This window comes from Coffea arabica, chromosome 7e, assembly GCF_036785885.1.
Source record: "Coffea arabica cultivar ET-39 chromosome 7e, Coffea Arabica ET-39 HiFi, whole genome shotgun sequence".
NCBI lineage: Eukaryota > Viridiplantae > Streptophyta > Magnoliopsida > Gentianales > Rubiaceae > Coffea > Coffea arabica.
In genome coordinates, this window is record NC_092323.1 from 4179567 (window position 1) to 4191649 (window position 12083).

At 36.3% G+C, this 12083-nt stretch overlaps 2 protein-coding genes across 7 annotated transcripts; both read right to left on the reverse strand.

Annotated features, from left to right (window-relative positions):
* Nucleotides 1-597: 597 nt before the first annotated feature.
* Nucleotides 598-3734, reverse strand: LOC113701848 (uncharacterized). 5 transcript variants are annotated; one of them, XM_027222699.2, is made up of 5 exons: nt 3581-3734; nt 2730-2873; nt 2560-2628; nt 2007-2113; nt 598-1446 (listed from the first exon to the last, which is right to left on the reverse strand). In XM_027222699.2, exons 2-5 carry the CDS (start codon nt 2863-2865, stop codon nt 907-909), a joined length of 852 nt encoding a protein of 283 aa, XP_027078500.2. In that variant the 5' UTR covers nt 2866-2873; nt 3581-3734; the 3' UTR covers nt 598-906. The 5 variants fall into 5 exon arrangements, with proteins under 5 accessions (XP_027078500.2, XP_071915417.1, XP_027078502.1 ...); XM_072059316.1 differs by having other exon boundaries at nt 2730-2867; nt 3517-3680; XM_027222701.2 differs by having other exon boundaries at nt 3491-3680.
* Nucleotides 3735-5980: 2246 nt separating this feature from the next.
* LOC113701504 (exocyst complex component EXO70E2-like) lies at nt 5981-8860 on the reverse strand. Of its 2 annotated transcripts, XM_027222209.2 has the most exons (2): nt 8566-8860; nt 5981-8045 (listed from the first exon to the last, which is right to left on the reverse strand). In XM_027222209.2, exon 2 carries the CDS (start codon nt 7904-7906, stop codon nt 6179-6181), a length of 1728 nt encoding a protein of 575 aa, XP_027078010.2. In that variant the 5' UTR covers nt 7907-8045; nt 8566-8860; the 3' UTR covers nt 5981-6178. The 2 variants fall into 2 exon arrangements, with proteins under 2 accessions (XP_027078010.2, XP_027078009.2); XM_027222208.2 differs by having other exon boundaries at nt 5981-8860.
* Between the last annotated feature and the right edge of the window lie 3223 nt (nt 8861-12083).

The window sequence follows — 12083 nt, forward strand, 5'->3', positions numbered from 1 at the left end:
GTTAACAGTGCTAGAAGCTGGTTGTGGCCTTGCAGCTTTATTTCCCTTTGATTACAAGATTGAGATGAACCTGCCTTTTACATTCCAAATTTTTTAAAAATCATGAGCGCTGTTTCTATGCTTTTGCTTAATACAGAAATATCCATTGGACAAACTTCAAACGCGGAGAGCATTAAATGGAGCAAGCCGGAGTGCAACTAGTAAACAGCCAATTCAACTTTTGATTTTAATTTTTAATTTTTGAGCGAAACAAGCAACGCCCCCGTTAGACTAATCTTAGCTGCTAGCAGCTGGCAGGAGAGGAATCACCATATTGTATCTTGACGATCTCATTAAACACACAGCCGCAGAGAGAAAAAAGAAAAGAGAGGAAAGCATGGCAGACCACCAATTTTTACCTCTCCGTTTTCTTCGTGCACGGCACAACTCTAGGATTGTGTACAAGAATATATATAAAGCAGGTGTAAGGGCCGGTTACACAGCAGAACTACGATATCCCGGTATCATTTCACACCAATAGTAATCACGGTAAGAACTAGCGCAAGGCTTTGTTCATATGTACCAATACGGGGACAGCAGCAAAGGAGACAACGGGAATCACCTCCAAAACAAATCTTCACAAGTTTCGGATAAGATTCATCGACCATCACTAATTAGAAAATTGAAAATTAAACCTACTTGGGACAAAACACATGCAGCATTCAATGCTTTAATCCCGTGTGGTTTCTCGCTTTCCCTTTCCAAAGAAAGGAGTCCAGCCTTTCAGCTAATAAACCACGAGAAAGCTTCTGCATGCATAACACAGCATAGAAACATAAAACTTTATTTGGATAATCTCTTCAATTCCTCGCCCTAGAGCACTAGATTTGTGTACAAGCAGGTTCTTGATAGGGGAAAAGAGAACTTTCAGCCCCTTGTGTTGACGTAATCATTGGAATCATCTTCATCATCATCATTATCCTTGTAGTTTGCGTTCAGTGTGTCTTGGCCAAAATCTTCGTCAAGAGCATCTGCTTCCCCTTGATTGCCACTCAACTGTTCCTGAGCTTGTCCATATGGCGAGGCATTTCCATCAAAACCAGAGTTTGCAAATCCACCTTGATTAGATGAATCACTGCTCAAGTAGTGGCTATCTCCACTAGCACCAAAATTGCCAGCGTTCCCATCACCAACTCTACTTCCGTAATTGCTGCCACTGAACCCATCCATCCTGCCATCCCCACTAGCATATTGATTGCTATTTCCATAGTTTCCACTATCATATCCACCTCTTGGGCCACCACCTCCATAACCGCCACTTGCATATCCTCCAGGGCCTCCATAACCACCATTTCCACGACCATAGTTAAAGCCGCCACCGCCACCATAACCATAGCCACCATCAAATCTTGGAGCCCGAGGCCTGTCATTTGCATAATTCACCCTTATCCGTCGGCCATGAAGATCCTTAAGGAAAACAAATCATACTGTTAGTTAGGTTCCCAAATGTTATGGTCGGTAAACTTTCACCTTATACAACAAAAGAAGTAATTTGGTAAAAGAGACAGACATGCAGAACTAGTATTACAGTGGAAAACAGGAACACAATTTAAAAAAAAAAAAAACTAATTAATAGACATTCTGCTGATATCCAGATATAACTTTATTGTAAGTTATTCATCAATGGTGAACCCTTGAGACAAATTTATCACATTGCCTCTTTGGGGACATGCAACTCAACCATTCAGTCAGTCAGGCATGCATCTCCATACTTCATTGAGATAATTGATTTAAGTCATTCGAATGATCTCTCTTTCTACTGCAATCATCCGAGTCAAGCATAATAGTCACCTATTTCGATACGGTTCACTCATGTACAATGTTGTATACAGGATGACAACCACTAATCATGAAAAGAATAATTCAGACAGCTCCTCTCTCTCTCTCTCTCTCTCTCTCTCTGACAAAAAATATAAAATAAAATAAATAACCAAAAGAAGCAAAACTATAAAAAAAACCATTAGTACCTGGCCGTCAAATGCCTGAATAGCTGCTGAAGCCTCCTCACTAGAGGCATAAGTTACAAAGCCAAAACCTCTTGAGTTTCCATGGTCACGATCCATGATAATTCTAGCTGTAAGTAAAGTGTATAAATTAATAAGTAACAGAAGCTTTATACTTGGATACAACATTGTTCCCATTGTAAACTAATTTCACATGCAGGATCTAGAAATCTCTCTGTGTCAATCTTTTTTTATCAAGATTGCTTTCTGCAGTACCAACAAATAAAAACAAACACGAAACTTGCAGAACAGAAAAATTCCAAGCTTTGCCCCATTGCATACAAACATACACATACAAAAATTTTGTATCGAGATACAAGGATACGTGATCTTTAGAAATGAAAAACTATTCCTCAAGATCTACATGGAAATCTCAATTTTGGGGTAAATATTTACTGGTTCGCAAGATTATCAAACTCATTTAAATGTCAGAGGTCAGACAAGTGTATCAACCACAAAAAAAGTATGACAGAAATCAAGGGATCGATTATGATGGTGCGAGCAAACTGCTGAATACCTTCAACAACTTCGCCATGCTGAGAGAAGGCTTCCTTCAAACTCGTCTCATCAGTGTTGTAAGAAAGCCCTTCAGGAATAAAACATCAGTTGACTTTGGAGAGCAAAAAGCAGCAGAAAGAAGAATTTTGGGAAAAAAAAAAAACAGAGAGAGAGGAGTGAACATATTACCTCCAACAAAGAGCTTTGAAGATGACATGCTTCTTATAGTCTGGTAAAGTGACGAGTTGGAAGCAGATAATTCCAAATTCATATGCCTGCTCACTCTCAGTTTAAGCACATTGCTAATTCTATTGACAAAAGCCATGTCTACACCTAGAACAAAGTACACAAAGTCATTGCCATTATTTCATAATAAACCAGTTGCAGAACAAAGCCAAGAACAATATACACACTGAACTTCAGAACACAGGCAAAGGAAAACTTTACAAAGAAATAACCACAATTACTGCATGGGACAAGGTGAACTAACATATTCGCAGACTTTAGAGAATCATATGGGTCAAGAAAGATCGCTTAATTTCTTTCATAGGAGCGAAAAACAACATGATAGGTGTACCAGCAGTAGGATGAGAAAAATCTAGAAAATAGCCCAATTTTTTTTGTTGAAATCAAGCCCAGTAACTTGAACGAAACAAGGAATATGATATAGTACAACAAGAACCCATCTTTTTCCAAACGGACAAACGATTTTGATAATACGCAAGGTACCTAAACCAAATGCATGATATTACTAAAGCCCTTCGTCTTAATCAGGAAATACACACAAGCCCCAAATTGAATTGCAAGTAGTCAACAAGAGGGTACAACCGCAAATAAAATCTAACGAATAAAAAGTGATAAAACCATAACCCTTAAAAGAAGCTCAACAATCGCGATAAAACTGAAATGAAACGCTAAATTAGAGAATCAATATTCTAAACATTTCTTACTATAAAATGTCAAGAAAAAGGTTTACGGTTTTGGGAGAAGACGAAACAGACGAGCGAGAGACGTATGATTAAGTGCCAAAAGACTCAGACCTTCTCTCTGACAGCAGCTGCCTCTGCTTCCGTTGTCACTTCACTTCCCTTCCCTTCCCTTACCTGCGAGGGTTTTAGGAGAGGGCCGAAATACTTTATAATGTGGGGAGGAATGTTTACGCCGTTGATCTAAACTACATAGGTACATGATTACCGTTGGATGGCCAGTAAATAATGAGGTCAAATTCAAAGTCGATTTTTCTTTTAAATATTTTTTTTTTTTTTTTTTGACGAGGATGAAATTGATCACATTAAATTATCTATCCATCATGTTGGGTGAAAAGAAATGAAAATCCCTCAAAATTGACTTAATGATGAATAATCCTTGATGTTCCTGAATTCACTTACCTCAAAATTTTCCTAGTTTGTTAAATAGAATTAAAAAAATGGTATCATGAGATAGATTAAAATTTATGCCAATAAAAGTTATTGAGTAAACTATATACTTTTTTTTTTTTTTTTTTTTCAACAAACGGAATTAGTACTTTCATATATTAAACTTGATAATACAAGAGTCAGTTACAAAACGGGGCAATTGCCCTCATATCTTTCCGAGCCATGTCCATCAGCCATACCGGAAACTCATTGTTCCATTCTATGTCATGTACTAGCTTAATTGCATTTTGAGCTAGTGTATGGCTACACGTGTTGCCTGTTCTATACACAAAAGAAAAGTTGCACTCTTGAAACTCTTTCTTCAGCTCCTCAATGTCCTCTAGGACTGTTGCAATGCTAATGTCACGGACACTGCTTGCATTAATTTGATCGACCACGGATTTGCAGTCTGATTGGACTTCTATTTTCGTCCATCCTGCAGCTTTGGCCATCACAAGCGCAGCTCTTACTGCTAACGTTTCTTCCTCCATAGCTGTTCCCCTCTTGCATTCCATTATTCCTTTTGCTCTCATCAGTTTCCCAGTCCAGTCCCTAGCTATGATCCCTTTCCCTGTTCTTACCGACTGGTTTGAGATGGCTGCATCAGTGTTAATCTTAATCACCCCTGCCTTTGGTGGTTCCCATCTGCGCTGCTGCTCTTGCTGCTCTTGCTGCTGCGCTGCCTTTGAGATGGCTGTATTGAGTAAACTATATACTAGTTAGCAATTAAGAGTGAAGTAGAGGGAAGCAATAAAAATCCTGTTGAACATTGAAATTTGTGAAAGTGTTCAATATGGAGGCCGATGACCCATTACATTACATCGTTGGATACAAACGAAAACTTATTTGATTGTATTATAAATATATGTTTTATTTATTTTGTAATTCTTTTATCTAACATACGTAACATCATCACGAAAAATGATACAATAATATTCTAAAAAAATTTACTAAATATTCCTCTATCACAGCACTTTTCGAGGTGCCATGCTTGACAACATGTTTTGGAGTTAACTGTCAAAGAATTAAGACATGAGTAGAAACAGAGTAGTTTTCTTTTTCTTTTCTTTTCTTTTCTTTTTTTTTTTTTTTAAGACAAGTAGAACTACAGTAGTTGGGATCAGTTCGCCCTTGTTAAAGAATCGTTATGCAGCTAAAGTCGTTGTAAACGTCTATATCAAAGTTTCCCATAAATTGGTTTCTGCAGCTTTTGGACATGTTAGTAGTAGCAGTAATAGATTTTGAATCAGCCACAGGCAAACTCACTCCCTTGTATGTTCTCAGATCATCAGAGACTTAATAAGGGCCACAGAGAAATGGTTAAAAGCTAGGGGAAAAAGGCTAGCTCCGGAGAACTTCTGCTGATTCACGTGGCAATTTTCCTGCGACTTGACCAAGCGACTTAGCTTACAAATTCTTGAAGCAATCAAGCAAAGCAGACCCATTATGCCTGCCGTCTTTGCAGCTTCATCTTGACTCATTGATGTTTCCTTCTCAACCATAAATATGGACTTCTTGCTCTTTATTTCAGGCAAAATAGTCTCACCGGTTGACGGTGACAATCTGCATCAGTCACTCAACGATTGGTGCAGGGCCTACAAAGATGTAATATCGGCGATTGGGCAATCCCTCATCTGGTCTTTGCATTTCACATCGGCATGAATTCTCTCTACTTCCACAGTAGCATTAGGACCACAACATCTTGGAAGGATTTGCCATATTTTATTCACCCCTTCATAAGAACACACACACAACAAAATGAAAGTATGCAGCAGCGCATACCATGGAATCTTTTGCGAGGGTATATACAGATTGCATGGCACTGCAATAATTTGCATTTTAGTTTTTGAGATACAGAGAATACCAAACTCCAGTCTCGCATGCATGCCACAATTAACTTGTAATTTTGCATATAAGAACTACACACACAGTCTGCGCAGTTATACCTGAATCAGGATTCAGGAGGTGGATCTTTTCACTCCTGTGAATCCTTTGCCATCAGTGTTTAGAACAACTCCAGCAAAGTACAACAACCTTCAAGTCCCATCTATATTAAGTAATACACTTGCTTACAGTGTAAAATTTTCCATTTATGGATTACAAAGCTGATACAAAAGTTACAAAATTGGAATCTTTAGTTTGTAATGGTTGAGATGGACAATTAAGAAAATTCTAACTCAGTGTGTATGAACTCCCTCAATCAATCCGCTCCACCCATCATTACTATTTCCTATGGCTGCCATGCAAAGATTTTGGAGAGCCTTCGAAGAAGTCCAAGAGATAATGTTCCAAATCATCAGCATTGTATTTAATGTGCTTTTCACTTATATGGTTAATATTTCTTCCAACAAAGGTCCGATAAGCCTGTATTACCTTGAGGGATGTTGAGATTCGAAGATCTTCTCGAAGCTGGCTATCGGGAATACACCAACCAGTTTGGCTCTTGTAAACTTCCTCAAAAGCAAGATAAAAGCTCTGCAATCTCTCTTTCAGAAGGGTTCTCGAAATAGAAGTCGAACCAGGATTTTGTATCCCCTCATCCCTAAGCAAGGAAAGGATAGAGCTCCAAGTAGCTCTCTCATAGTTCATAGCATGCAGCTGGAATTTCCAATTATGCTTGCGAATCCATTCATCGCCTAGTACATTTCTTAACTCCGAGCTCTTTGCTTTTTCAGCCATGTAATGAATGTTATTCATGAGGAAAAGATGCCGCAGTGACTCATCCCTGTACAACTTGGATTTATCTTCCAGATTGCACTCCAGAATTGAAAGGAGAGATCGGAAATGTAAAGCCACTGGGGAAGCAGAAGAGCTTTCACAGCTATTATTATCCTCTTCACTAACTGGGCTCATGTCCGGTGAAGTGGAAACTTGATCTTCCTTCTCATGGTCCTTCAGGACCACATCAAGTGTCTTGCCATAATCTGCAAGAGTTCTAATGTAATTCATAACATATCTAGTGAGATGGTGGATTCCACCACCAGGAAAAGCATTGGCTGATATGTTAGTTGCAACAGCATTCTCGAGTTCAAGAAAGGTTGCCTTTGCACAGTCTCCCAATCTCCTTAAAATGTCCTGACACTCCGTTCTAACACATGATTCAGTGGCACCCATATACAAAGCATCAATATCTGTCAAAAGATCTGCAAGCACCTCATACATGTCAAGAATCCGAATCAACTTTTCTGGTTGATAGGGACCAATAGCTATTGCTTCACCAAAATTCAAGAGCTGCAAAATTGAAGCTTTTGATGACTCAGCAAAGCATGCCAAACTGACTGATTCAAGCTCCCCAAAAATCTGATCACTAAGCCATCTTTCACTGGCAAGATAAACACGCACAAAAATCTTCATAGCACGAACCCACTTCCTGATCTTTGAGTTCAGTGTATTCCACTCCATCTTCAGTACATCCTCAATACTCAATTTCTCCACTTCAAGGATGAAGAGGCAATCATCAAGTGCATCTTTGCGAACACTTACATAAGCCTGAGAACATTCCCTCCCATAATTTGAAACAAACATCAAACTGGCAATAGATTTGAGGTCAGGAATCACATCTGGATGAACCAGTTCAATTATGTATTCCTCTGAGCCCCTGCTGATACTGTCTCTCTGCACCACATCCTCCACCGACTCATCCCCATAGGAGACAATGGAGCCATCATCTATGGTATCATCTTCACTTGAGCGAAAAGACATGTGCTCTGGCTCAAAAGGCTGCCTGTTCTGGACAAGCAAATGCTTGAACTCCTCCTCAAGCCTAACCATTGCAGTCTGAAGAACATCATGAGCCCGGTGCAGAAACCCATCCTCTTCACTATCTTTGGCAAGATTCAAACTTTCCAAACTCTCGGTCAACTTACGACCTTCATCAACAGCCCTCAAATATTCATAAGCTTCGTCAGGGCCACAATCCCATATCATAGATTGATTCGCCTCCCATCTCATGACCTTATCCTGCACTCTATTTAGCTGCTCCTCAATCTCAGAAAGTCCCTTTTCCTCCGCCTCTTCTTCCCTCTCTGCCTTTTCTTCACAAGCTTTAGCTATGGAAGATAATTGAGTGCCAAGACCAGCCAAGATTTTCCTGGCATCATTAGTCAAGTTCTTGTTGGTTTCTAATGCTTTCACTATGTTTTGAGCTGCAGCAATTAAGTTTTCTTCTTCTTCTTCCAAGATTGGGGTGGGGGGCCGACATTCACCCATGACTTACAACAATAGTGCAACTACAGCAACAATAACAACTTCCAAAACCCCGGAACAAATCTTAATTCCAAGGGAAAAAAAAAATCGAATCTTGAAATGACCTCAAGCAATCACACATACATAACTAATGAATTCTCAATTCAGCATATAAATCGAGAAAGAACAGCAAGCAACGAATAAATATAACCGAAAAAGTCAATAGCGGAAGAGAAAACAAAAAACAAGCAGAACCCACAAAAAAGAAGTACTAAAGGTCAAGAATCATGAAGATCTGCTGACTGCTAATATCAGACAGAGAAAACAAAATCAGAAAAGCGTGCAGAATTCGCAGGACCTTACAGAAAGCATAGTGCGTACTGCTCCCAAGAGCAAAAAAATCTAAAGAAACTAGAGATACAAACCTTTTAAGGAGCAATCTACAAGGGAAGTGGAAGATTGAATCAGCAGAAGAAGATCCAATTAGTATTGTGCTCGTATCATACTAGTAGAAAGTAGCAGAATAAAAATGTAGTGTATGAAGCCAATGATAATAGGGAGAGAAACGGAGGAGTAAAGAAAAAAAAGTCTGGTGATTGGTGGGGTTGGAGACATGAAGAGATAAATTGGGATAATGGCAGGCGTCCAGTCCTCCTGGGGGTGGCAAGTTCCAAGTCACCTCACTACTATTAACACCTTTTGTGCAGATGGCCGACTTTTTACTTCTCTATGCGAGCTTGCTCCTTTGTCCAGGGACTTTGGATTGATGTCACTGACCAAGTTTTACAAGAGAACGGAAAACCCCCAAAAAAAAAATCGAATTCCTAATTTTTCTGGTGCTAAAATATAAAAGTTACTGCTTTTAAAAAAAAACAATTCTAACAAGCGATGGATGGGATTTGAACTTAGAAATTTTAATTCTTAAATTCTCAACTTTAGTAGGGTTCAACTACTAAACTAAGGCCTGCTCGACATATTACTACTGACTTTAAAAAGAAAAAATAATAATTGCAAGTCCATAGAATTTACAAGCTCAAAAAATGACAAATTCACTGTTTGAATTCATGTGTTAGTCTTCTAGCATTGTGCGTTACTACTCAATTAAACCACCTGTTGCTGCATCAAACATGGATGAACATTATTATTTTCAAATCATTTGTCACACCATATTTTTTAGTAGGGTTATTATCACTTTACCTCCTTAATGTTTGGTGCTACTATCAATTTCCCCCTTAACGTTATCTTTTAGTCACTTTACCCCAAAGACTAATGGTAAAACTTAACAGAGTTTGTTAATTAAAGTGAAAAGACATGTTTAACCCTTAAAATTATTATCACTTTATCCCCATAAAATATAGTCTCATTATCAATTTATCCCATAGAGTTATTTTTTAGATAATTTATCATACCATTAAACCAACTTAGCAAGTTAAAAAACTTTAGAAGAAAATACCCTCCTCTTTGTATAATAAAAATAATAAAAAATTTAGAGTGACTCTTCTCTTTTTTAGTATCAAGAAAAAAAGTCAAAGTATTAATTTTTTTATTCTTGGCAATCTTTTTAATATTGAAAAAAATAGAAAGATGGAGAGGGGGAGAGGGAGAGAGAGAGCTCAATTCTTTTTTTTTTAAAATTACAAATAAAAAAGAATTAAATACTTTTATTATTTTAAAATTATTTCACTTTTTTTTGTTTACCACCAAATTCCAATCCTAATCTCAACAACCTTAAAGTAATACGATAATATTAGACTTTTCTTTATTTTCTTTTTTTGCAAAATCTAATTTTTTGTCTTCTTCTTTCTTATCTCTTTTTCTTTTCTTAGTACTAATAAATATGAAAAAAAGAAAATTGAGAAAATTCTTTTATTTTTATGTTTTTCGATCTCTTAAAGTAAAAAAAAAAAAGAAGAATAACCATTCCAACTTTTTATTTTTGATTATATATAAAAAAGGGTAAATATATTTAAAATTTTTTGACCATACTAGTTAGATTAACGATGAGATAAAATGCCTAGAAAATAATGTTAGGAACTAAAGTGATTGTATCACTGTAATCTAAACGAATAAAGTGATAATAACAATGTAATAATGCTATAAAATAAAAGGGTATTTTTGTCCAAAATTTCTTAACATGCTGAGTTGAATTATTTATGGGACTAAAGTGACTAAAAAATAACGTTAGGGGGTAAACTGATAGTAGTGATATAATTTAAAGGGGTAAAGTAATGATCAGATATTTACACAATGACCACATCCAAATTATTTTGCTACTTGAGATTGGAAGCAGCAGTTTCTATTATCGTAGCAGTATATGATTACAAAAGACCATGTGAGTGTGAGCAAAACCACAGGAACCGGCGACAGATGAAAACACCGTCGGAGAGCTATAATTTTCAGGGAAGCCGGCATTATATATATATATATATATATTTAAAAAGCTGCCTCCGTTGTTGGTCCAAGTACGTTTTGACTTTCCGGTCTTTCTATCTTCACCAACAAATACGCACAATGGAAAATATTAGTACAAGCACAAATTGTTAATGCCTCAATCGCTGACTTGAATTTCCCATCTTTTCTTCTTTTTTTTCTACAGGCCATGCCTATGATGATGGCGAAGGAACCTTTATGTTTAAGATTTCTAAAAGAAGACATTTACAGGAAGTTTGAAAAGGAAGTTGCAGGATCATCCTAAATTAGTGACATGAAGAGAGATTGGTTATTGAAGATAAAACAAACAAATCGTCCAACTTTGCTTTAGATTAGAGGTTGGATGTTGATAGTCCACATAGTAGTGTCCTTTGATGAGATGCTCAGCAAGTGGGTAACATGTCTAAATTAATTAGTTAATGGGCGAAAGTAAGGTGCCTTAAGTCGTAGACCGTTAACCTACGACAAGAATGTGTTTCTAATCTATACGCTAATACCAAGAACCCCTTGAACTTCTGTGCATTTCAAGTATTGACCGCCGAATGAACGCTGCAATATTTAAAGGAAAAATATTTCTTATAATTTTCTAAATAAATTTTTTATTTAAAATGTTAATTTTGCGTTTTCTTTACAAATTTAAGTTCATAAAATTTGGTTTCAACCTAATTTTTTAATCAGTTTTTAGTTTGAAATTACCACGTGATCCACATATATACAAAATGGGCCGGATCCCACTTTTTTAATGACAAAAGTAAACATGGATTAGGTCCGGGTCAGATCATACTTTTTTAAAAAGCAAAAATGAATATAGATTGAGTTATTTGTTTAATTACAAATGAAATATAATAATATTTTTACCCTAAAAAAAGGGATAATTTCAGAAACCTCTCCTGAGGTTTCTAATAATTTCACCTGGCTCCCCTAAGGTTTCGAAAATTACACTTACCTCCTTTGCCCATTTAAAATGACAACACTAATCTTAATATTTTTAATAAAACTCTTTTTGTTGCCATGTTTATGCAAAGGATAGATTTATATTTTTTTTTTACCTTTTCTTTCTTATTAATTTCTCTTATATTTCATTAGAAATATAGAAAAACTATAAATGTTGTTCATAATATTTATCCAAATTAAACATTAAACTAGTAATTTTTTTTATAACTTTTAATATCCTTCAATTTTTTTTGTAGCTCTTTTATTTGGTATAAGGATAAGTCAACAATGATTAAAATCAAATGGCCTAAAATCACTACCAAATTATGATAGTTCCACCACTAAACTAGTCCATAAATTTTTATTAAAAAAAAATAGTCCACAAACTTTATAAAAAAATAACACTTTCTTCTCTATCATGAAAAGAATTTATATTCCCAATAAAGCACTATAAAAAATACCATATTACAGCAAATGTTTATTGTTTTAGTTGATTATCAAATAACAAATATTGGCTTGAAAAACTTGACACTCTTTTTGTTTAGAAAAACAAATTGAACTTTGTAAGATAAGGGCATTT

Excerpts from the sequence above, each read along its gene's own strand:
- LOC113701848 (XM_027222699.2), bottom strand. The coding sequence starts at position 2,865 with ATGGCTTTTGTCAATAGAATTAGCAATGTGCTTAAACTGAGAGTGAGC. Across the intron at positions 2,114-2,559 it reads GCATGGCGAAGTTGTTGAAG|CTAGAATTATCATGGATCGT; the intron begins GTATTCAGCAGT and ends CTTTACTTACAG. Across the intron at positions 1,447-2,006 it reads TTCAGGCATTTGACGGCCAG|GATCTTCATGGCCGACGGAT; the intron begins GTACTAATGGTT and ends GTTTTCCTTAAG.
- LOC113701504 (XM_027222208.2), bottom strand. The coding sequence starts at position 8,164 with ATGGGTGAATGTCGGCCCCCCACCCCAATCTTGGAAGAAGAAGAAGAA.